At 47.1% G+C, this 25,929-nt stretch overlaps 1 protein-coding gene across 2 annotated transcripts; it reads right to left on the bottom strand.

Moving 5' to 3' along the window:
• Positions 1–404: 404 nt before the first annotated feature.
• On the bottom strand, positions 405–17,286 carry CCNI (cyclin I). 2 transcript variants are annotated; one of them, XM_009578168.1, is made up of 7 exons: positions 17,134–17,286; positions 7,101–7,235; positions 3,284–3,358; positions 2,975–3,115; positions 1,913–2,143; positions 764–1,239; positions 544–731 (listed from the first exon to the last, which is right to left on the bottom strand). In XM_009578168.1, exons 1-6 carry the CDS (start codon positions 17,245–17,247, stop codon positions 781–783), a joined length of 1,155 nt encoding a protein of 384 aa, XP_009576463.1. In that variant the 5' UTR covers positions 17,248–17,286; the 3' UTR covers positions 544–731; positions 764–780. The 2 variants fall into 2 exon arrangements, with proteins under 2 accessions (XP_009576462.1, XP_009576463.1); XM_009578167.1 differs by having other exon boundaries at positions 405–1,239.
• Positions 17,287–25,929: the final 8,643 nt, after the last annotated feature.

The following is a 25,929-nucleotide window of genomic DNA, read 5'->3' as shown; positions in this document are numbered from 1 at the left end:
ACTGCTTTCTGTGTTTGAAAACACAAACTGTTTTAACTTGGAGAAGACTCTGTATAAGGTACAGAGCACAGTGGCCAGCTGCCCTAGTGTTCTTCTAGAGTAGGTTCACACTCCTGTGGTTTATTACTTAAGTGTGGAGCAGCTTGCAAGCGTTGTTTTTGTTTTTTTCCTGACTAACCTTTTATTTAAATCCAGTTTTTAAATATTATCACATTTAAACACCAAAGTGCTAACAAAACAAAAAAAGGTCGTCTTCTTTAGAAAGGAAAAAGAAAGCTGTCGTGAAGGTCAGGTAGTACAGAACATCATGCACAAGACTCGCTGAGAATTAAAAGAGGAGCAAGCAGAAAGAGAGCAAGGAGCAGATGGAAGTCGGATCAGAGAAGTGTTAGTTGGCTGGGAAACCTGGAACAACTGCACGACTGATGTGAGCTCTTGGAGATGGAGAACAGGTTACAATACACAGGAGCAGAAAAACAGTGGAACTGACAACACTAGAAAGAAACAATTTTTTTGCTACTTTTTTTGTTTGGTTTTTGGGTCTTTTTTTAGATTTTTATACTTTTTTGTGTTTTTAAGTGCTTAAATAGTGGAACTATAATTAGCCGCACAAGAAGAAAATTCAAAAAAGGGTTGGGATTTTTTTTTTCTGGTTTTTTGGCTCCCTTCAGTTCAGCCTGAGAAGGTATAGCCCCTTCTCCCCCCACTGAGAACACAGGACGCCAGGTTCTGTGTGATTTCTAGAGTAGCTGTGGTGGAGCAGGTGGTGTGCACTCACAGCTACATGACAGACACTGGCTGTAAAGGTGGACAAGGGGAAACGTTGCCCTCCTGCCTTGAGACATCAGCGCCACAAACAGAGCCCATGTTTTCAAGAGCCACTACCTCTGGAGCAACGTCTTCGTTGTAGAGACGCTTGATACCGTCGTAGAAGTCGTCCACTTCCATCTCTTCCACTTTACGCTTGGCAGAGGCTTGCTTGCAACCGCTGGGAGCTGGCAGACGCTGGTAGAGCGCGGCTGTACCTGTGACTGGCACTTCTGGCCTGCCGTTGTCCTTGGAGAAACCTGGCCCTGGGACAGAGGAGGGCTGGCATTTGAACGCTCCTCTGTTACAGGTCACCAGGGTATGCTGGAGGGGACTGTAGACATATACAGAATTGGGCAGCAGAGAAGACTGCAGAGTGGAAAGGTGATGTGCCACAAGCTCCCGGCAGTGGATCAGCTGCGAGCTATCCATCTGGAGCGGGAAGACAAGCAAAGATACCGGCATTGCGGGGTCACTGCCACGGAGAGGAGAGGCTGTCAGCCAGGGCAGGGCTAGGGCTCTGAACACACCGGCCGCCTGTCCACCTCACTTCTCAATGATTATGCTGGATGCCGGAGAAAGTAAGTGATGAAGGACCAAAAAGACCCCCAAACATGACAACTTCGTAAGATACGGACCCCCGCTCCTTCTTAAGCCTCATGGGAATAGTGGGGGGAAAAACCTGTCAGATATTAAAAGGTTCCACTGCATATTTTTAGCAGCTTGAGTGTCTGTCTTTCCAGTACTTGTCAGACCACCCCGTATGCTTACAATGAACGGCTGAGCGGCTAACTAGGATTTTCCCCGCAGTGTGTTATTCTCTCCCTGGTGCAGAGACAGCCCGTGTACATCAGGGCACACAGCTCCTCCCTCTGCCACCTAAGGGATGCAGTCAAGATCAAGACTTAGCAGAACTGTCCCAACAAACTGTCCCTTCGGGCTGAAGCACAACCATCCTGGCAAAAGCATAACGGCAGGCAGAGATCAGCAGCTAGGGATCTGAAAGCCCCGGCCGGCTTGCATCACTGGAGTACTGAGCAAGATGCAGCCTTCTGCGGCCCCCGGTCCCTCCCCGCTGTAATGTGCGGTGCCAGCACCCCCTCACCTGTGCCTTCTGGAGCAGCTCGATGATGAGAGCCAGCCAGTCGGGGAGCAGCTTCTCCAGCTCCAGGCTGACGATGGCCAGCGCCAGCATGGAGCCCTTGAACTGCAGCAGCTGGTAACAGGCCATGCAGTGCAGCAGCTGCTTGGTGAGCGCCGCCACGTGCTGAGAGGGACTCAGCTTGGGCAGGATGGTCAGTAGCTGAGGCCTGTTGGACACCGCAACTGCGTGGAACTGGGGGGGGAAACAAGCACATGAGGCAGCTGGCGTCACCGACAGGCAGCCAACCCCACAGGCAAAGCCAGGTCGGACCTCAAGAATGGCATGCGACATGTCTTTGATGTAGAAGATTCCTCCAGCCTAACCTTCAAAGCAATTTCCACACCGTGGAAAAAAAATGATGCGTTGAACCCACCGACAGCCTGGTGCAGTGTTTCTGGCGGGACCTGCCATGATACACATCATCTGCCTGGGGACCAGGCTTCTCGGGCTCTGCAAAAGGCTATCCCCTTCCACCCTTCTCTCTCAACAACACAGGTTTGGCAGTTCAGGTGTCCTAGACAAAAACTCATTCTCGAGCAAGCAGAGAAGATGGAATTCAACAGAGAACCTCAGGACGCTTTCCTTCCCTTTGTCTTATCTCATCCATGAATCTGGATCTCTGGCCGTGCCTTTCTGTAGCAGGCATGGACTGCAACCATTACCTACCATCAGTGCTTTCTCCATGGTTGTAATTACTGTTTTTGTGCTGCCTGGCATTTAGCTTTGAGCAAAACCACTAGAAATTAAGACGTGGGGACAAGGTTTTCAGGAGCTGTGAGTCTTAGTGTGTGGTTTAACATACATTGAATCAGGTCAGACAGCAGGCCCGTGTTTTGGAAATTGCGCCCAAAGTGTCACAAGTCTCCTCTGAAATTCTCTGGTAAGGATTTTTCTTTCAGAAACTACTTGCACGGAGGAATCAGGAACACATCCTGAGGTCTTCGCTCCCCTACAGGTAGACTTTTTGTCTAGGTACCTTATTTACACCGACAGACACTATAAAGAACGTAAATAGCCCCTTACAATATGAAGGAAATCCAGTGGCGTTGCCATGTGAAGATCCCAGTTCAGTTTATCCAGGATAATCTTCTCCATTCTGCGAATTTCAGCTGGAGAACAACCACAAAAGCTATCCCGAGCCAACACCTTCAGTACTGGAATCCTCTGCAAAGGCCAATGCAAAAAAAGAAACGAGAGAACCAGTCATTATAGAAATCACACAAAACGCTTCATTCCTGTCCTGGCAAGCGTCAGCTGCCATGTGCAAGAAAAGGCAGGACTGGAAGACTATATATTCAGACAATGCTAAGGTGGTAAGAACAAAAAAATTACCTCATCTTCCTCAATGGTCTTTGCAGCAAGGAAGAAGCAGCTGATTGCAATACAGTTCAAGTACTTTGGACGGGCCTATGGTACAGAAAAGCAGAGAAGTCTCTGTGTGAATGTGATGCAAAAATTATGCCTAGTCCTTTCTCATCGGACATCCTGAGCCCCAGGGTCTCAGCTGCCCATGCAACGCGTTCCGGATCAGCAGGCTGACCTCCAACTATGCCACGGCGGTGGCAAGCCGTGCCAAGCAAAAATCCATACTCCATGATGTAAGGCAGAACAGTAATCTGCCAGCCCTGTGATCGTAATGGGCACCCACTGATGTGCAGCGCTGGAGTGCAAAGAGCTCATTTTTAGCCAGTGCAGTAGAAATAGGAAGGAGAAAATCAGAAGGGCCAGAAGGAAAAGAAGAGAATTTGAAAATGCTGTCCTTGCCTAGGTAAGCATAGAACACCCATAAAAACCATCACTTACTTAATTTCGCAGTTCTCAAAACAGTGGCCCAGGGATTATTGAGGGAGAGCTGGTCCCTTCTACAGTGAGTTGTTTCAGGCAAAATAAGTGAAATTTGGAGGGGAAAGGGTGATTTTTTTTTCCTGTGCGCCAAAAACTCCTTGATGCGCCTTGGCTGGGTGGGTGAAGGGGGAAGCAGGATGCAGGGGCTGTAAGTATTCAGATAGTCCCTGTGATGGACAGACTAAGTGCTCTGAATATGGCGCATCTGCTGGAGCTTTTGCTGAGCAGTGACCTTTGTCAATCTGACGAAGGACTTCACTTTCAACATCAGGGTAAAAACCACAGGATGTGTCCGCCTGCTCCTTAGTGGCTGGGGGCTAGGAAATGCAGAGGCACTGTTTCTAAACCTTGTCACAGCTGAGTGACTACACAGCTGCAGAGCCTTGCCCCCCCCTGCCCCCCCGCTTCAATAGCCTACTGGCAACTGGTCCTCTTCTGTCCACGTTAGGAGATGCTGAAAGCAAAGGTAAGGGAAAATCCTGCACCGAATGTGAAAATCTACTTACAACCTGAACAGCTGCCATGATTGATTCTTGCTAGGTAAATTTTAGTAGATGCAACACAACTATGAGGTGGTTGAAGGGTGAGATGCTGCACGTTACACTCGTGCAATGAGCTGTCAAAAAATCCAGAACACTGTTTCCAGAAAGCAACAAGAGAAGAACACAGGATCGTGTCCAAATTGAAGATCTTTGCCTACATTCAGCCTCAGTTACTTACAAAGGACCATGCTATGCCTAAAGCTTTGGCTTTCTACTGCCATTTAAATGTCAACTTAAATACGTGTAGATGAATCCACACTTGGGGGCGGGGTGTACATGCACACGTCTGCTTGTGCATTCACGTGTCACTGAAAGCAAAAAGAATAAATTCCCTTAAGGCAAGACTGAAACGTGTTCTTGACCACGCAGGCAGGTTCAAAGATAACTGTCAAGTTAGCACAAAATAATGTATGGCAAAGGAGGACACCTTCTGCATCGTATTCGGGGAAAAGCAGGTGTCTAGAGCAGGTTCCTACCATCAGGGAAGCTTATTCTCCCCTATATTCTCCCTATCACTTTAACAATAATTTCCTCTCTTTCCTAAGTGCATAACCTCTAGAGACTGACCTGAAAGGAACAACTGTGTCTTTTGCCAAAGCGTGTTAAAACCCAGTCACGCATCCTGGTCTCCTACAGGAGCTTCTACCTGCCTTGCCGGCTCTGCGCACAGGGGCAAGTGCTGCCGAGATGGGCTGTAAACGCGGCTCTGCTGAGGGTTAACGAGCGCTGTGCAGTGAGTTACACCACAAGCTGCTGGCTGAGCCTCCAAAGCACGACTGGGCAACAGCCTCAGGGCCAGCCAGTCCGAGCCATTTCAAAGCGTGTTCACGGTGAAGGGAAGGGACTAGTTTTCTTAATAATAAAATCCCACACGGTAGCACCTGGTAAAAAAACAGGAGTTAAGCTGCATCAGAGGAATGACGGCTTTATGGGAGAGGAAAGCTGGGGGAGGGAGCACAAAGCCCTGAGCTGTTTGAACAATGCTCACCCAGACAAAACACCTTTCCACACTCCTGCTCGCTGCCTGAAGCGTGCAGTGGACTCCTTACTCGTATTCTCATACTTTCTTTGCAGACTCCTTGGCTGCTGCAAATTACTGAAAGAAAAACTGTACTCAAGGGCATTAGCTGTTGAGGGATTTAAATCTATTTCCCATCGCAGTATTTCAGTAAATCAGCTACTTTGAGGGCTCCTTAAAAATAAAAACTTCCATGGCTTGTAATTAAAACGTTATCAGTATTTCCTAATATTTAAAGAGTAGGTTAATGGATCATGTCACTTGCCTTCTACCAAACTTAGTGACCTTGAAATGTAAGTGCACAGGCTGAGAATACCTTCTCCTGCTTAGATCTCCTAAGCTATCTTGCTTACGTAACAGTGTTGGTGATGAGATTAGACACACGTGCAGGTGAGACTGCAGATCTGCTGAGCACGGAATGTAACTGAGCAAATACGGTAAGAGAGAAGGCTACCCAAAGCCTGACTTCACAACTCAAGGCCAGGGATTTCGGGTTGGCCCGCAGTTTGTTCAGCCGCTTGTGCGGGTGCAAAATACGGCCCAACCGCAGCACACCTAACTTGATTCCGTGGCAGACTTACGGGGACAGAAGAGGAGCAGATCTCAGTTGCAGGTACCCAAACACTGATTTTTAACTTGTCTTTTTTAAACAGTTTCTATGGTGTAACAGCCTTAAAACCAAACGGGCATATATATTCTCTGTTCAGTACGGCAGGAGTGGACAGCCTGTCACTTTGATGGCTTGCACCCATGCTTTTTTACTCCTCTCTCTCCTTCACATCTGTCTGATTTGACATCAGGCTTAAGCTTTAGTCTGTCAGATTGGCTATAGAGCACGTTAGTAGTGAACTACTCCCCCCAAAAGCAATCATCTCTGGCTGTGTCTTCCCCGCCCGCCCCCTCCCCCCCTCCTTTTTTTTTTTATTTCCCTGCACTAGCACACTTGCCAGGCCCAAACCTGTCCTCAAACATTTATTTGTTTTATCCAGCTAGTTCACTCCTAGCAAGAGCTCGCAGCAATTCTAGGTGGTACAAATGAGATTAAATGCAGTTAAAACACCAGAGAAATTAAGAGCTGAGCAGGGACTTTCCCTGACTTTTCGGTCAGAGGGCATTGGGCCGAGGTTTCTAACTGTGGGCTGGCAGGCATTTCCTTTAGCTTTATGAGTCAATTTCTGGTAAGGTAGAGACTTTTCTCTTTTTATTTAAAGCATAACTTTTATGAAGCCTCTTTTTCTGATTGCTTAAAGGAACAGGTACTGTGCTGAGGCAAAGTCAACATTCAAACCAGGTTAAGAGCGAGCAAGCAGTTGACGAGGAAGGGTGCTGCTTTTCTCTTCGGTTAATAGACATTTTAACTACTGAGCTCATTACAAGAAGGAAATGGGGAGAGCAGAGAAGAGAGGGAAAATATTTTTGGCAGGTATAAGCACTGGGTCAGTTCCCCGAGAACTGTGTGTTCTCATTAAAGCAATGGCTACTTCCGCCAGGTGAAAAATGACTACGGAAAGAATCTACATCGAAAAGTTCCTGGCGGCAGTGTGTGCTGCCAGTTCCACAACCCGAAATTAGGCGCCTGGAGTCGTGCAGGTACCATCCTATACGTGTGTGAGAAAGGAAGAGGGGGTGAGAGCAGAGGGGGGAAGTAAGGGTTTCTGTACAGCCCCACCACTAGAACTGTACGCACAAATAGCTGAGTGGGTGGTATAAATCTATTTCAGTTTATGTATCTGCAAATATTTACCTTTACTGCAGCTAAAAACCTGTCCAAAAGGCTGATGGCCAGGGCGAGCGTTTCTGGATAAAGGTGGAACTGGTATTTGAGCTTGGCCAGCCACTGAATGACCTCATCCCTCTGCTTTGGAGAAATGGCTACATCCTGTTGGAGAGAAAAACAAACTATTCTTATACGCAGGCTGAGCAAGTCAGAAAACACCAAACGTTTTAGCTCCGCAGGAGTTATTCAACATGGAAACAAAACCTCCTTTGGGAAGGGGGGCCTCGAGCCAGCCTGAACCACCATTTTGATCTCGCTGTTACCTACCCCATCCCCAGAAATCTGCCCTGGAAAAGACAACTTTCCTTACAGCCACCTCAGACGTCACTCAGAAATTTCACTGTTTGTTGGGGAAAAGAGGAAGGATGTCTTGTAGGTTCTCAAGGACTGACAGCATAGACTCCGGCTTGCTTCTAAGAGATTTATTTTTTTTTTTAACCTTCTTAGAACCATGTAGTTGCATAGAAATGCCCAGCTAGAACAAAACTAGACATGCTCTGGGAGCCAGGTGGGTGCACAGCTCCTGACACACAGAAGAGGGGAGTGACCGAGTTCATGTTTTGAAAGGAAAGGTTTATTTTTCTTTCAAATTATGTGGATATTTTTAGCTCCGTATATGTTAAAAAAAGAAAAATCCGAACAGCTTCCAAAAGACCTTTAGCAGTATAGTTACCTGTGAACTGGGGTTAAGTAGGTACAGTTTCAGCTAAAAAAGTTTGAGTTTGGGGTTTTTTTTTTAACTTTTTGGCCCAAGTCACCACCATTGATCTGTGTGGACAATTTTAACTACACATATGGATCAATCATTGACATAAAATCTTCCTTTCTGACTTTCTTCAGAAATATTTACGAGATTCCTAGCTTTTCTAGAGCCTTCCAATTCAACCACGTAAATGTCCGGTCTCACTTCTACGGGTATTATTTTGGGTGACTAGCAAGGATGTGTCCAGAAGGGAGAAATGAAACCAAACCAATTTCTTCTGCTACGCTCAGGGTCCTTGTGCAATTTTGGCTACTGCTGAGATGGTTAGAGAGAAAAAAAAACAAATGAAATGCTGGCTGACCAGTTACTGTGGAAAAGAAAGCAAAGGGCTTGGGCAAACAAACATCACTGCTGCACTGGGTTGTAGCTGTCCTCCCAGCAATGACACGGGGGAAAAGTAGCAGAATTTAAGAAAATAAAAACACCCAACGTTGTTGCAAAATAAATACTTCAGGCTCCATCTATCACCAAAGAACCTACCGTTTGCCTTACACAGACAGTAACAGCTTTGTTGTAGGCCTACTGACTCTCCTACTGTGGAGCCAAGAACCTGTGTGAAAGCAGAGCCTCGTAGGCAGAACCGTAATTACACTAGGGCCTGCACGAGGACGCCAGCTTCACACCTTGCGTTGTTACTCGTAGTATGACAGCTTTACTCTGTGCTTAACTTCCCTACTGGTGCTGAGCTCCACTTTCAGCACTGAGGGGGACAGAAGGGGTGGGGAAGGTGGCAGGGTTCGAGCCCCAGGGATGAATTCTGGGCTCTGTGACAGTGGGTGTACAGCCGGTTACTGCTGCTCACAGACAGACGTCCCGCCAAAATGCGGCCACCCAACTCCCTTAGAAAAAGTACAACAGTAACCGTGCTCCTGTAGCAGGGATCTGGTCTAAAGACACGGGGTTGTGCAATCCAAAGCTGTTTCTTCCAGCTGTACGAGCTGGGCTAATAAAGCAGTACTGCCTCTGCCTGCGAAATGTGCCTTCACTGCTCTATCAGGTGCTCCCGTGAGGAGAACAAAGTCCTGCCTTGTTTTCTTTCCTGAAGCCCCGACGGTGCAAAGGTGTCAGCAGGACTGTGTGTCTGATCCAGGTGGACCTCTGCTCTCAGCTGGGTCCTCCGGATGCCACTTGACTGTAGTGTGGCTTTTTAAAATACACCTACCATTTTTCAGGAGAGCAGAGAAAATTAGTTTCCTCAACTCCAAGAAATAATGATTCTTTCTAACATCATTACTGCAATTTAAGGGTGAAATCTGAGCCCCACCAGGGGCAGGACACCGCTGCCTGCAACATGTTGCACTCGTTCCAGAAATGCTAGTTCGATGCGCACTGGGAGTATAATGGATATGCCACACAGCAGTAAGTTTATTAAATGCTCTGCTAAAAACATCTTTTGGACAGCGGGATAGGGACCCAGAATGTATCTGGGGAGAAAAATGGACAACGCTATGTTATTTACTGGCTGTCCTTATAGACCATACTTCTCCTATAGCAAAGCAAGGCCTGCACAGCTGAGCCTAAAAAAGGCAGAAAAAGGAGGAGCGATAGTTAAGGTGAAGTTCCTTATTGCTTTATTCATTGCGCCTATTTTAAATGGAAGGAGACAAAGCCATACAAACGAGCTTATAACTACAGCCAGGTTTGGACAATATTGTGGACTTAAAAGACTTCAAGTAGCTTAAAGGATTATTTTGGAAATGCAGTATCTGGGTGAATCCAGCGGGTAAGCTCAGCTGCAAAAAGCCAACCTGAAACCACCCCATCGAACAAAATAAAGTTGAGTTTAAAAACCTGCCTCTGACTCTTAAATCACTGCCCTGGTCCTGCCACAGCAGCTTTACCGGTGAAGCCAGCAAGAACGGGCCCTTGGCCGGCAAGGGGAGAGCTGCATCATCAGTGCAGTATCAGCGGGGCGGCAGCCTCTCTCTCCCCTGCGTTCCCTCCTGCAAGGCCACATCTGCTTTAGGGCAGGGGGCGAAAATGGCACCTGTGGCGCTCCTTGCTGGGGAGGCAGGGCCATGCCTCAGCAGCACGGGGGGATTTTTCCCATCCCTTTCCATTTCTGGTAAATCACACTCCAGCTAGCTCCCAGCAGAAATGGGCATCAGTTTCAACAGCTCCTGGCGGTGTCTGTCCTGGCTCAGCGCTGTTTTCCCTGTGCCTGCCAAAGCAAAAGGTTAGGCCTTCTCCTAAAAACAGCTTGGATGGGAAGGGTAAGATCGTCTTTCCATGCTGCCTCTCAGCCTTCAGTCCTCCCAAGATCTGTCCTTGTATCTTCTCACCCTTCATGGGCAGCGTGAGGCCAAAAGGCAAAATTCCAGACTCGGGAGTTAGCTTTAAATGGCAAGACAATGTAACAAAGAAGAGCAACTGTACACTCGGACCCTGGTAACAAGGGTCCTTTCCATGCGAAAAAGAAACAGTGTTTAATCTAAACCACTGAAAAACAACAATGTATCTCAGCAAGACATAAAATGGAAACAAAGAAAAAACAGCCCCCACACAGAGCACCGTGTTCTTCAGTATGAAGGAACAACTGCGAAGTGAACTCGCATGTAGGTATATGCGCAGCAGCAGTAAGGCTTCAAAATAAAATCTGGCTTATTAATAACTATCTGGGGAAGCAAAGGAAAGGCGGTGAATCTCCAGCTCTTTTCTGCAATAACATCAGTCCTACCCAAAGTTTGTCTACTCCAGTCTCTAACTGCAAATAAAGGAGCACAAGGGTGGGGGGAGAATCCCCACACACAGAAAGAGCAGGTGAATTTAAACCTCCTCCCATCAGCACTAGAAAAGTTCCTTATGGACCGTTTTAAGAGGCAGGCAGAAGGAATAAGAACTGGTCCCACCGCACCCACAAATCCTGCTGCTACTTCCAAGCAGGGCAAGGAGCTTCCCACACAAATGTATCAGTCTTTATCCCTCTCCCTTGAAGGTGTCATCCTAGTAACACAAATAAGAAAAGCAGCACTGTAAAATTAATTAAGCAGCAAGGTCACTGTTCCTTAGTTATATAAAATTAAAAGCAAAAACAAAACACTACGGTGGCTGAAAGTAAGAAAGTCCCTTTGGGATGGAAAGCAAAAGTTCCTCCTTGGTGTGGAGGTACTTTCCCACAGACGTCGCCTTCTGCCACTCACCGCATCTGCGTGTGGCCAGCTCTTTGTTTTGTTGCTGCAAATCCACCGTTGCAGAACTTAACCCCCGGGGTGGAAGAGCATGATAGCCTCGCGTGATGGCTTTAATTAGGGAGAAGTAACCCAGGCCCAGCAACGGCAGACTCTGTTTTCACACAGCAGCAGTAGGTTTCTCTGAGACGGACCTAACAACTGCCCTCGCGACTCAAGGACAATCCATCTCCTCTGACTGGTGCTTTCCCCCACTCTTTTTTTCGGAGGCGAGGCCCGACCTACAGACCTGATTGCCCATCCCGGCACCAAAGGTTAGCAGACGTGCACGTGACTCCTGCCACCAAAAAAGTGACTGTGCTCCCAGCTCTTCACCACAGCCACCACCAGGATCAGGCGCCTGACTGAGCCGCAGCCCTGCTCGCCCTGTGTGACCGCGGGTGGCCAGGACCCCCAGCTGCTGCGGAGGGGCCACATTACCTGCCCCCCTCCCCCCCCCGCCAGCCATCGCAGACCGAGCCTGTGCAGGTGCCAGAGTGCTTTTCCCTGGACTGGCGCCTGTGCAGATATTTGCAGGAGGCGCCGCTTGGCTGGCCCGCAGCAGGAAGCCAGCAGGCAGCTGCATAAAGCATGAGAGATTTCAGAACAGTTATGCTATGCAGGAAACACCCCACGGAGCACAGGCAGGACTCGTGCAAAGGCGCCTGACGGAGTTTTACTGAGAATGAAGAGACACGGTGCTGCTGCCGCACTGCCTTACGGTAACTTTTACAAACTGCCCTGTGCACTTACAGCCGTTTGCTCACAGCCATCTCTTCGTCTGCCCTGTGCCTGGGACCAACAGTGATGTGTAACGTGGCAGGCTGAATGCTCCTGCAGAGAGCAAGATCAACCGCTGCTCTTTAACAATACACCTTTCCTCCCTCTCCATCCTGCTTAATGCCGCTTGGCATCTCCACAAAATAAGAGAAAAGGTTTCCGCGGCTCTTCTCCCATGTCCCACCTGCGGAGCACACACACACACCTCCATCCATCGGGAGGCCGGCGGGCGCAACGGACAGAATGCTGCACACAACGAGCCCTGCTGGCATCAGCGCAAAATGGGACACCCAAAGAGCGCAACAGGCCCGTCAGATGTGCGAACCTATCAAAGCTATTCCAAACCCATGCGTGAGTGACAGACCTGTATCTTCTTTTCCAAGCTGAAGACGTGATCCTAATTCCCACCTTTTCAGAGCACAACAGTGTGTGTAAGCCCATCAGTTTTGTTTCAGCACGAACACAAATAAGCCACCTTGCAGAACTACGGAGCTAACGGAATGTGTTTGGGACACAAATGGGGAAGCGGAGGGATGCCAACTTCTCTCTCGTCCTTGTGTAAAGCAGGGGAACATCACATGGACCTGCTTCCTGCCATTATTTGCTTGATTCCTTATCAAGAAATATCCTGTCTGTCACGCTATTGATGAACATGCCTTTAAATGCTGTCAGCAAACAGGAAGCTTCTGTGAAGGATTCCTGACAGGTATTTTACGTAACACGGCACGAGGCCAGTCAACATGCCAGGGACCGCAGGTGACTACGCTGACTAATGAAATGGCAGCGCCGCACTGACCGTATCTGTCATTTTACCACTCCAAAGTGAGCAGCCGCAGAGGTCAGTAATTCTGCCCAAGGGCGGGAATACGGCGCCCCGTACAAAACACACAGACGCGAGGCCTCCAGCATCTGTGACGGTTAATATCTTATTTGTTCGATTCCCAAATCAGTGCCCCAAAGCCCACTTCTTAGGCATTCTGTCAGAAAGCTGCCTGCGAGGCCTTGGCGATGGTGGGAGGCACACAGAGCTGTTGTTCTGCTTCCTGTTCACCGACAGCCGAATCGCCTTGTTACCGTCCCTGACCCAGCACCTCTGCCGCGGGGCCTGCTGCACGCTCGCTGCATGAGACAGGAGGGCTGGAGGCCGTGACTCAGGCTCCAGAGCAAGAGCACAGTACAAATCATCTCTAAGAATACCTTTAGACTTTTGGAAAATGCAGATTAAAAAAAAAAATCTGTGAACTCAAACATGACTCAATTTTATTGCTGCCTAATCTAGGAAAAACACCTTACCTGATAATTTTTTTTCTTTAGCGTCTGCTGTCCCAGACAGAGATGTTTTGCTCTTTCCCGTATTTGTTTCTGCCTAGTCCCGCTGTGGGCTCCTCGGGGAGCAAGCAGGTGACCTTTATCAGGACTGGGAGGCTTCTGAAAAGGGCAATTGTAGACATGGCAGCCAAATCGGTCCTTCCTTGGGTCTCAGGCTTGTTTTACGCCAGAGCGGCCCCCAACTGACGCCCGCTGGGATGCTTCTCACTTGTACCAGTGGGGTCTTAGAGGTGCTCTCCTGATACCTTTCAGAAGTGGCGTTTTGCAGGGTTTGCCTACAGTTCAGCGGCACGGCAGAGAGCTCAAGCAGCACAGCCTCTGCCATCTGCACGGTAGCGTGCACAAACACGGGGGGAGAGAGATTACTGCTCGGCAAAGCAGAAGAGCTGGACGCGTTAACCTCAGAATGTTTTACAAAATTGGTAAGTCAGTCTACAATTCGCCCGCAGGATAAAACAGGCACCAGAAGGTTAGAAGACCGACCCAAGGTCATACAGCGAGACAATGGAAAAACTGGAAATAAACTGAGGTCTCCCGATTCCTCAAGAGGTACAGAGAACAAACGAGAAGACAGAAAGAAAGACCCAGAACAGGCAAGAAAGCAGAAGGGACAGAATTGACGCTCTGTTTCTATAAAAAAATAAAAACCTTAGCTTACGCACCTCTCTGCTGCGAAGTTACTTGGTAACATGCAAAAATCAACCTTTGACCAGTCTTTACAGCTTGATTTCTCAAGCCTTAATCACATGAAAACTTCTGAATGTCATCTGCATGTTGTATAACCCAAGAGAGGAAAAAAAAAGAAGAAAAAAAAAGACCAAATACATTCAGAAGGACTAGGGTTCCAGACTCAACCCCACTATTTTTTTCGGGCTGAAAAGCCTCTGTGACACCTGGCTTTGATATATTGCAAATACCCAGAGCCAGTGGCCTACCTTTAAAGGAGGGAAACTAAAAGAAATACACATACCAGTAGGAAATGGGAGTTTTCAGACAAGAAGTAAAAACAAAACAGAAAAATCACATACATTGTCAGGACCGAAGTCCCCAACAGATTCTGCATCCTGCACTAAAAATGTCAAGTCTTCCTATTTCTGTAACTACGAGTTTCTTTCTTCCTTTCAAAGATCTCAACTCTGACACATATTTAGAAACTGAGTTTGTTCCAGGTTTAAACATTAGAACCAAAAAATGTCTCCTAAAGAGTCAAAACTGAAAGTTTACTCCTGAAAAATAGTTACAGCGTACCTCCAATCAGATCATTAGGGTTTTTTGTAGACGCTCTCACATTTTCTCATTTGCAAACCAGATGACTTCATTAAAACCCTTTCTGTAGTCAGTTTACCTTTGTAGCAAGGAATGGAAAGTTACACACGCTTCGGGTTGCCAGATCTGATACAGAGAAGGATGCAGATTTCCTGACTGTCATGGGAAATAAACAACAGTTTCATACCACGGAGGTTTTAGGCTACCGCAGCTGTTTTCAAAAGCAGGCAGTAGATGTTAGGGAATACGACCTTCTTCCAGATATTACAGAGCATATGGTAATTCACACTGAATGTCCGTGACTGCAACATTGCCAAAATGAACGCTGCAGAAGTGGACGAACGCGTGACAGTTTGAAAAGTCGGGTGTCACGAACGGCAGGAACAGAGAGAAATACGTGACTACAGGTACAGGGTTTTCAGCTGCACCGTGGCATTGCAAGTCAGGATTTCCCTAGAGCAGGCAGCTGTGTTTATGTTCTCTTTTAAATCTGACCTTCGTACATTTCACACATACGCACACAGAGATTCAATCCAATTTAATGATTATTTACTGCTAGAAAACATTTAATAGTACGGCATTCTAGCTGATAAAGTCAATGTCTGAGCTGACACGTAGGAAAACATTAAGAAAAAGGTTACAAACACAACACAGTTTTGGGGGTGGAAATTCCAGGAGTAGGAACCCTAGGGTGACAAGCACTAGGAGGAAACACTCCCAAGCACGGACCTCTGTGATACTGTCAAAATGCAGGGGAGGAGGGCGGAAGAGATCCTTCATCATGATGACATAATTGCACGCTAAAAGGACAAACTTGGTATTCGTCCAGGCCAGACCTGAGACTCTGCTGTCGAGCACAAACTTTACACTGGCTTTAGCCATCAGGCTGTTTCCATGCTTGATCCTACTCTGACTTTTCACAGCAGGCAACAGAGCTGCCTCCCCGGTTTCATATTCGGCAGACGGCCCAAAATTCCGTTAACTTCTCTGAGTATTTACCACTGAGGACAACGCTTCGCGAGGTGCTGCAAACCTCAACCGCAGTGACGTTAAGACTCCCTCACGGTCCCTGGCAGCAGGACAACTGCTCTTCACCAAAGACAGGGCTGAGGTTCTGCTGCAGCGACAGCTCGAACGTGGCATAGGTGGGGAACCTCATCGACAACGCGATCCTGCAAGGGAGGGATTGCTGGGAAGACTGTCTAATGCAGGTGGTGGTTTCTGAGCCACCAGAATCAACTTCACCACGGCAAAAATGCAAACACTTTGACCCTGTGAAATCTTCACACAAGAATCTGGTTTGCTTACACTCCCTGAGTCCCTAACCTGTCTCGTTATACTGTAATCTTATCTCCCTATAATCACTAACCCCAGCAATACTGCCAGCATGGAATAACAGGCTGGTTTACCATAAACCAGGGTCTCAAATTGTACGTGCCCAAAGACAGCCACAGCTACAATATACTCAACACCTCTGACAACCAGGTCACTTATTTGGAAGCCTCAATGTGGATTAGCAAAACTAATACTGAGCCCCTTAAAAACATATTTGTTCCTACACAACAGCGGTTTCTTGTTCACCAGACAGAAAAAGCAAACACCACACTGATTACCTTTGACAACATACTTGCGTGAACATTTTATATGAATCAAGAACAGCAAGACTGGATCTGAGCCCATTAGTGTGGTTATTTCTGCCCAACCCAGCAACAAAGTACCAGAAACTCTGTGACAACCGTCCTCATGTTTCACATTCTGTTTTAAACAAAACTTTGTGGAGTTCACAGGCATTTTTGAGTGCACGTGCTAGACACACGCCTCCTCCGCAAGGAGCACAAACACAGTTCAGGCTGGGTAAGGCCGTGAGCGACCTGGTCCCACCTCCCAGCTGGCCCTGCTGCAAAACTTGTGCAGGAGGCTGGACTACGGACCCCCTGCGGTCCCTTCCACCCTTGAGTTTTCCTCCAGTCCTGTGAGAACATTCCTCACTGGAACAGGTCAGCGCCTGGCTCTGCTTCCCTCGACACGAGCTTGCACCCTGCTCCACAAATAGTCCTACTACAGTCAGCGGGGTTCTTCCTGACGTAGACAGTGCCTTACCGAGTCAGATCCTCATCTGGCTTCAGCTGATACAGCTACAGCCTACCCCGCAGAACTAGGCTGACTTACACAAGGGAAGAATCTGGCCCAGAATGGGAAAAGGCAGCAAAGTCAGGCTTTCGCTGTGAATACGCTGTTTCAGGGGGAGGCCTGAGCTAAGATAGCGGTACCGGTTCACGTGAGAAGACGTCACCTCATGTTGAAAGCAACCAGCATTTCAACGCTGTTATCGGTGAACTTAGTCCAAGAAAATGAAGCTGCTTTTAAGAACTGTTGCAGAGTTGGTGCCCGCTAGAAATGTGCGTTAATTATCCACACAATTTGTAAAATGAATTTAATTAAGACAGTATTACGTACGCGCTTTCACAAGCAACAGCAGAGATCTAACACTGTACGCTGTACTGTGTGTTCTGTACCACTGATTGCAGGTATGTCCCTCAACCGAAAAAGTAATCACTTACTTCAGAGGCTAATTTCCCAGGTCTCAAGCAGAAGGTAACTTCTCATGCAACAGCTTCAGTTGTTCACATAAAAACACACCAGAGGATAGTCTCATGCCTTTAATAAGACGAATGATGCGAAGAAGAGACGTTACCTGATTGGGCTGAATTTTCGGCACATGTGCTTTCCACATTTGAGCTTCCCTAGAGATTGCCGTCTCCAGAAGGAGAGACAACCTCTGGCTCTCCAGGGGTCCTGAAAACTTCATGGCAACCCTTGGATCCACCTGCCACCCAGCTGGATACAGCTACCTGCAAAACCAAAGACAGCCTGGTGAAACACTGAGCCGTGCCTGTCCGGTAAACTGAGCAAAAGAAAGCACAAAGGTGACTGAAGCTGCCAGAAATGGCACAGGCTCATCTGTAACACTGGCAGTGATCAGGTACTTGTCAAACCTACCCGAGGAAACCCAAACCAGTCGGCTCAGGTTCAGATGAAGCTGGGCCAAAATCATCCACAGGTCTCCAACACCTACGTGGGCTGGAAAGTCCTGCCACTTCAAGGTTTTCTCTCTCTCTGTTATGTATGCAACCAGGCAAGACCTCTCCCGCTTCAGCAGCGCTAAAAAGTAGGGGTGTTTTAAGGTTTTCTCTCTCTCTGTTATGTATGCAATCAGGCAAGACCTCTCCCGCTTCAGCAGCACTAAAAAGTAGGGGTGTTTTGCAAAAAATACTTGAGAAGAGGGAGGAGCTGTGTGGCAAATATACAGAGGATTTCAGTAAGTTGGTTGCCCTGGCCCAAATCTCGCTGAAGTTAAGACCAGTCTACCTGTGACTTCAAGGGAAGTTAAGACTGACATTCAAACCGTTTTCAAAAATCCCAGCCTTGGAGTCTGGTTGGTGCCAGCCTTACCCCAGTACTCTCAGCAGCAACTGGATGTTCTGTGCAAAACAGAGGAACGCTTGTCTGAGAATTTACATGATTTACAAGCTGAAGCCTGGCAAAAAGATCAATGTCTTCCCTCTCTGCACAGTATGGTTTGCAGCTTCTCACAGAAGCTGCGACCTGTTTCGCGTGCAATGCAAATGTACCAGGGAGTTCAGGAAGGTTCCTCTCGGGTCTAATCACTCTGAAAATATGTTAGATCCACAAAACTTTAGCCACATCTCTAATTTTAGATAGGAAATGTGTTTTAAAGGAGGAAAAAAGCAGCAAACCCAGCCTTTGCAAAACATGAAATGACTACAAGCCGGGTAAGTGACGGAGAAAATTTCTGCGAGGCCTACAGTATTCAGAAACACCTGCTTCCACGGGCAGAAGCGATGATAACAAAGCATGCCATCTAAAGCAAAACACCTTGCTATACACAGAACAGAAAAAAGATTTTTTTTTTTTTTTTTAAAGACAACAGATTCCACCACCTGCTTTCAAATGGAGAAGACCGTCTGATGGAAAAAGTTATTCAAATTGTTCTAATACTGCCTACCATTACTCTGGCCGCAAATTTCTTGACAGTATTAAATCACTTAGGCAAAACAATTCAGCCCTGAAGGGTAAATCCATGGGAAAGTTATTTAAACTTTCAATTCCTTTTGTGAGCTCTTGTGAAATCCGCAACAGGTGGATATTGGCCAAACGCTAACCAGGCTATTTTATAAAGACTAGCTTGTTAATACAACAGTTTGTGCTGTATTTACAGGAAATAAGGCAACGTGTTGAATCAGAGAAAATAAACAAAATTCACAGTGAAAACAATCCGTTTATTATAAATAATAACAACAGCAGCTCTGAACAAACGACGATTCAGGCTGCTTTCACAGAGTTAAGGGAAACTGCAGAACAAATATTTTTCTTTATCAATTTACAGTTTTTCATGGGCGCGATTCACACAGAACCCGCACGAGGCATAAAACCGCACTCAAGTCCCACTTCTAGGCAAGCAGGTTTTAAGTGGCAAATAAACGTCAAGCCTCTCGGTCCTGAACAGAAACCCCTTTTATATTAGATTTTTATAAAACAAATGCTTCTCCATGAACAAAGGAGAGGCTGTACTGGCTTGGCATACCCCTACACAAGGTTTCCAGCCCGTCAGTGTAATGACCCAAGGTAATTTGGGCCATATACGGATTTTCCGGCTGGAGGGAACACCTCAGATCCATGATCCCTGAAAGGGCTCAAAATGCTCTGCAGTGTGTCTCAAAATCACTCCCCATCAGCCCCGAAATGGCTAACTGAGTATCACTGGGGACTGAAAAATCCCTACTAAAAGTTCCCCACTTGACAAGAGGGAGACTCTGCCTGGGAAGAGGTGAAACTGCGTTCCTCTAAACAGAACCGTGGCTTGAACCGCAGCTTGTTTATGTGCATTTACTCATTTTTGCATGTCTTTTTTAAACCTCGGGATAATCCTGGCAACACTCATACCAAATGGGGCTGCCAGTGAGGCTGAAGGGGAAACAGGGATGCACATTCACAGCCTCCCCCCCAGCTCATTCCCCCGGGGGCTTCATTAGCATCTTATTATCCTCCCATCAGACACCACAGGTTTCCGTGTGGGCTGGGCTGGTTCCCAAAGGCCGGATCACCCACCATTTTCAGAGCCATCAGCGCTTCCAAACGAGGTGTAAAGCCCTGGGAAACCAGGACAGCAGCGATGAGGGCTACACCCCTGCACTGATGGAAAAAAGCAGTTCAAATTGCAGGCGCAGGTGAAATATTTTGTCCCCTCCGGCGTGTGGGGGGGAGCAGCCAGCAGACAGGGGTTGAGCTGGGGGACCCCGCATCGGGAAGCATAGCCTTCCTACTTTGCGACTCAAGAGCCCCAGAAAAGGGGTTGGTTTCTCCAGGCCTGTGCAGAGCAAAAGATGGGTGACTTTTTTTTTTTAATTTATTTATTATTCAACTGAGCCTGCAGATCATCTGTTGCTACGTACCAGGTAATGCTAACTGGGTATCATCCAACAGGGTATCAGCTACAGCCTCTCAGACCACACCTGGAGAAGCCGGCGATTAAAGGCGTGCCCAAGCGCTTGGCATTGCACAAGGTGACATACGTGCACAGATTAAAACGGCGAGGTTAGGACCAGACCCAAAGCTCGGCCAAACCAGCAGCGAGGCCAAAGCCGGGGACCGGCGCGGAGCACCGAGAGCCGGGAGACAGCAAGGTCTTCGCTGCACGCTTGTCAGAAAAAAAGCAGTAGCTATATTTATCCTGACCACATCTCCTAACATGAAATATTCATGGTCCTTTCTTGGTTTTGCAGGAAAGAGAGAGTAATTAGCCACCCCTCAAATCACTGGAGAAAATACATGAAAAATTTCAGGCCAAAGCGAGCATCCTCAGGCACCTTTTTTTCTGTTGTGACTGACAAACATTCCCACCGTATTTACAACGCAAATGGGTTTCACAGGCCTCTGGGCCCAGAAAAGATCTTTTAGTTACTCTGATCCCTTTTTAGGTTGTCCCTGTACCGCCTCGGCGGGTCAGTGGCCCCAGCAGAGAGCTCAGGGGCATCCCTGGAGCACCCTTAAATACCAATGGCCCTGCAAGGGACATTTTTAGCGAGCAGTTGATGGCAACTCTTCTTGAGTTGCCAAGGGGAAAAGAGAGGGAAAAATAACCTTTCCTTTCCGAACTAGGGAGGTAATTCAATGAGGGCTGAGGCACAATAACCTTTACAAGGAAAAAAAGAAGAGGAATGACACGCTTGAAAGTTTCCCTTGGAGCAGCAGTGGTGCGCAGACTTTTCCAGCACCGAGAGCATGCCTGGCAACTCGCCAAGCACCCGGAGGGCTGAAATGAGTTTGCATCTAAATTTACATAGCTCTTAATCAGATAAATGCACGCCATTTTAAAAAAATGGCAGCATGCTCTACATGTATGCAGCGCTTCACAAAACACAAGGGAGCCACCCGAGAGCGAGCGCTTCTTGGAGAGGATGAGAAACGGGATGGCCGGCACAGCTTCCCGAAATCCAGCGCATGGAAGTCGGGTGAAGACCGCGGCGGGACCGGACTCTCTTCTCTCTGCTCACATCAAGATGATAAAACCTGAGCATCGCCGAAAAGCAGTGTCAAGGCTCCCATCAGCAGTAAAGATACATGTCAATGAGGCAGGCATCTCTGCAGAGAACACAGGACCAACAGGAGGGCTGAGCAAAGATCTGCTCCTGCCAAGAACGTGCACGCATTTTTCTGCGACCTGAGCCCAAGATATCCGTGGCTGGAGGAACTGCCGAAGCTGTGACAGGCACCATAAACTAACTCACCCTAGCTTTCTGCTTCTGTTTCCCTGATTTAAAATTAAACTTTAGCTCCAGGGTGGTGGGTTGGTTTTTTTTTTTTCTGTGGTCACTTTGGGAGTTTTTAAACCACTGTTCAAACAGTTCTTAAAGTTTCTCAATCTTCCCTGGAAGGCCAGCTGCCTACACTGAAACATCTTAAAGAACAGTTGGAAAGTTAGTAAAGGAGAAGTGAGCCAAGTCAATGCATTGGCTTTGTTTTGACGTCTCCTGTGAGCAAGGTCACAAGCTGCAGGTTGAATCTTGCTTTGAAATTAGAGTCAAAACTTTGGTGTGAGGTTTTCACTTGTGAGAGGCATTAAAAATCACCTGCTTATCCATTAAAAATACCCCAACTCGGTCCATAAAATGTAACCCATCTCATAAAGATCTCTCTTTTTGATCCAAGTTTATAGCTAACTTTACTTAAAGGGGTACTTTCAGTTTCCCTAGAGAAGTTTTACGCTTGTAAGTGCTGCAGGCTACGGTTTTCAAGAGCAGTTTCGTGTCTGCAGTAATTGGAGCAGACAGCTACTTAGCCAGAAACACTTTTTGGTTGGGGGGATGCATTTGTGTAAGATGCAAAATAGTCGGTTTTTTTTTTTTTTCAGGCTTTGTAATGACTTGCACCGACAACAAAAGGTGCCTCCTGCAGACAAAAGATGCAGTTACAGGAACGTATTATCCACCGGCAGAACAAGCTCATAACACAGTTCCTGATTTTCCCCTGCCTCCAGTTGCAATTCAGCTGTGCCAATACAACTGCACCGAAAATAGAATCACTGAAATCATTCAGGGCAATAATAAAAACCTCTTTTGTTTTGGTGGTGGGTTGTTTTTTTGGTTTTGTTTTTTAAATATAGAATATTTCATAAACAATTAACAAGATTTCTAGGACTAGAGACAGCCTAAAAACCGCTATCTTTATTTTGCGCATAAATCCAGGTGGGTATTCTGGACAAGAGGGGTAATTCCAATAGAGCTTAACCACCACACGCATTTCTGCAGACCTTGTAAGTATTTTCAGCGACCAGCAGCCAAATCTGCTTCAGCTTTAGCAAGCAATAATACAATCTCACAGATGACCTGAAAACAGACTTTTCTGGGTGGGGGAGAAAGGCGAAGCAGAAGGAAGAGAGGAAGGATACTGAATTCCTCCGAGCTCCAGCCAGCCATCTGTGATTTCAAATGATCAAAACGTAGTTTGCGCTGCTAGAAGAAATCGTCTAACTGCAAGTTGTGATTAGAAATTTCAAAGCTGTGGGCGGGGGGGTGGGATGGATGTTAATTTTAGTATCTGGGGCTTTCTCTTGGCTTAACTCTTTCCTCACCCCGTGTCAGTAAAGCAGTCTGGAAATTTATGCCAGACAGAGGTAAATGCCTACAGCGTTGCTTATATCTGAGAAGACAAAAGCAGCAGGCATAAATGACTTTTACAATTTTACATCATTTCTGTGCCACATAACAGTTCTAAGAGGACAATGTTTCTGTGGTTTAGAGAGTAAAATTTCCCATGAATGCCTCACTACTGAAAATCGATGCCTAGCTTTCTGTCTTTTCAACTTGCCAAAGCACAACCTGAGGTGATAGCGATAAGCAGAGGACCGGCGTGGGTTAAAATCAACTGGTTTTGAGTTGTAGAAAGTAAATCATGTTGCAGCCTGGTTAGTGGAAATAGCTTGACAGAGTTGTGAGACAATGTATGATCTTTTTCAAGTTAAATGACTGGGAAAAAGATGTTTGGGAGTACAGTTTCAAATTTCAACATCTGAATAAGTGAGTGTATTTGAAGCAATGAACTGACTTGAGTGTATTTGAAGCAACGAACTGACTTCTATGGAACGAATACTAATATACATTAAAATAAGAATGCATTCCCCCATGAGAAATGCATTAGTATCAAACACAAATACACCACAGGTACGCATATGATATTGCACCTTCAACAAGCAGCATATTTGACTTGTGTATAAGCCAGCCAACAGACCTAAATTCGGAAAGAGGTAATTTTATTCAGGCTGGGAAACGAAGAGGGCCCTTGCCATTTGTCTGTATGACTCACCCAGAGCTAACTCCCACAACCTGCTACAAAGGCAAGTCTGTGAGATATTTTGGCAGCATCGTTCAGGCGGGCTCATGTACATCACACACTCGCCACTTCTCTTCCTCCAACCAGATTTTTCCTGGGAGTGCAAATGAAGTTGACCTCATTTTAGTGCTGGTTTTCCAAACTGAAGAGTTTTTCCAAGCATTTTAAAGAAGCCTGCCAGTTAAAAACACGGGTCTGCAACTGCAAGAAGAGAATGCAGAGCAATGTTTTGATGGGAGGGAAGGGAGGCGTTTTTAAGTCTGTTTTGAAACAGAGAAATCCCAGGGCCTGTTTAGCAACTACGGAGGAGGAGCAGGAGCCCTGTGGAGAGGGCTGCATCATGACCAGCAGCAGTACACTCTTCTCACCACCATCTCCTGTTTCTATTCTGTTCAGAAAGGAAAGCTCACATGGAATTTGTCACAGCACCCTAAACATTTTTAGATTCATAGAGCAATGTGGTAGAAAACATAAACATCATCGGTTCTTCACGGTATTCCCTAAGGGTAGCAAAAAAATCATCAAGAAAACAGGGGGAATAATTCAGGGCAAAAAAAAACGCCTGGAGGAGGGCATTTTTAAACAGGAGGGAGAGTGCCACAGAGCCACTGGTGACGGCGGTGGTATAAAGCTGCTGTCCGATGGGTATCACTCAGGGGGTTTCTGCAGGTACAGGCGTGAGCCGTTTTTTTTTTTACAGCAGCCACCGCTTTGTGAAATCTATCCCTGCTGCCCAGCCTTTTCTCTCCTACCCCCGGGGACCACAAATGTTCTAAGAAATCTCTGCTGTACTTCCTTCCCCAAGCCTCATGATTGACACCAGGGTTTTGCTATTTAAGGGAAACTTAAATGGCATTTTCCAAAGTAGGGACTTTTAAAAAACAAGATAGAAGATGAACTCCTGACTGAACTTTCAGACAATGTCACCATTCTTCCCTCCTGGCGAGACAGGCATGCTTCCAGACCCATGCCTGCCCTACCCCCCTTTCTAATGGCTCCGCTTGGAAATGCCGGAGGAGGTTTGCATTTCCTTTTTGTCTCGGCAACTGCCAAGATGAGTCCGTCCAAGAAACATTTGCCCAGAAAGGCCTTTGGTCGGCAACGGCTTAAATTTTCTGTGCCACAGCTCGCGAATGATGCGAACAAGCTGTTTCAATCACAGCTCCTTTCCCTTTTGAGGCAGTGTGTGGCAACATACCAAGTAAACTGTGGATAAAAGGTAAACTCGGAATCCAGCCCTAGGAGACCAGCTCCAGCTGCATAACGTATGCGTTTGATGCAAAGAGGAGATGAAACTCAATATACTTTAATGAGTTCTGCTTTGAGATTTTGGTTTATTTGAACCTAAAAATCAAAGGAAAAGTTATTAACTGATGGAGGCTGTTTGCTTGCATGGATTAAATTAAGCAAAAACAAAACCCTTGCGAACCAAAACCCCTCTATGCCATTTCATGAACACTTGCAAAAGAAATGCTTGCATTTTATACTCTTTCAACACTGTGGGCTCATCATCTGGCTGCTGATGTGCATGCAAGATGCCTCTTGAAGATGTAAACTCCTCACGATGTTTATTAAAATCAGCCGAGGGCTAACATTTCGGTAGGAATGGGCCCTGCTAGTGCTCGGAAACAGCCGTGCTGCCAGGTCAGGAATGTGAGCCTTTGTTGTGTACGCTGGGGTATCACATCAAGGGCGGACAGCCCTCGTATGGGACAATTTGCGGTCATATGCCGAAAAGATGGTGTTACGTCCTTGTTCAGAACTGAAGCACCAGACAGGTATAAAGCAACTACAAACGAGTGTTTGCTGAAATGATGCCCATTATTTTTAAGCTGTTTCCAATCTAAATGATGGGTATATCCAGGAAAGCAACGGCTGAGCCCCGTACCAAATTGTCTGTACACCGTCGCCAAAGGAACAAGCACAGCTTCCAGAGGCAACCAACCAAGGTCTGCGCAGCAGTTCTGCTTTGGGACCTTCTGGATCTTTTGGGAAAAGTCCAGGATCATTGGGGAATAGCTGGGAACCCTCTGAGAAACTTGAGGGTGCTGCTGTTGCTAGGTAAGGACAAGGTAAGGGGGGCCACAAGGCCATGGGCCTGAGGAAGCTCTAGTAGCTTCTAACGAGCGTGATCAGCTGCCCTTGATTCAGGGTGCAGCTGCCCCCTAATTAGGGAGGGTCAAGCACCCTTTTAGCCAGTGCTTGGGCGAGGTCTATATAAAAGCCAGGCCCAAGGCACTGCCAACAAATGCAGAAGTTCATGTAAAAGCCTCCTGTGAAGGGGGACTCAGGTTGATATGTTCCAGCGTAAAAAGTCTCTGATATGGTGGTGGCACACTGTGGGGCTGTTCCCTCGGCAGATATTGGAGCAGCTGCCCCTGCTAGGGTAGAGGTTTTGATGCAGGCAGAGCTTTGGATGATGGGCACAGCCTTCCAAGCCCCAGGCCGCAGGGACTGCCTAGGGCCTCTCTCTGAGGCTGGGAGAGATGGCCCTCTGTCTTGCAGGAGATATGTTGTCTTGGAGGAGCTGTGGTGCCAAGCGAAGGAGTTACAGGAGGAAGTGAGCAGGCTGCGCAGCATC

The sequence above is a fragment of the Fulmarus glacialis genome, unplaced genomic scaffold (genome assembly GCF_000690835.1).
Source record: "Fulmarus glacialis isolate BGI_N327 unplaced genomic scaffold, ASM69083v1 scaffold735, whole genome shotgun sequence".
NCBI classification, from domain to species: domain Eukaryota; kingdom Metazoa; phylum Chordata; class Aves; order Procellariiformes; family Procellariidae; genus Fulmarus; species Fulmarus glacialis.
The sequence above is the reverse complement of the archived record's forward strand: the minus strand, read 5'-3'. Positions and strand labels throughout refer to the sequence as shown.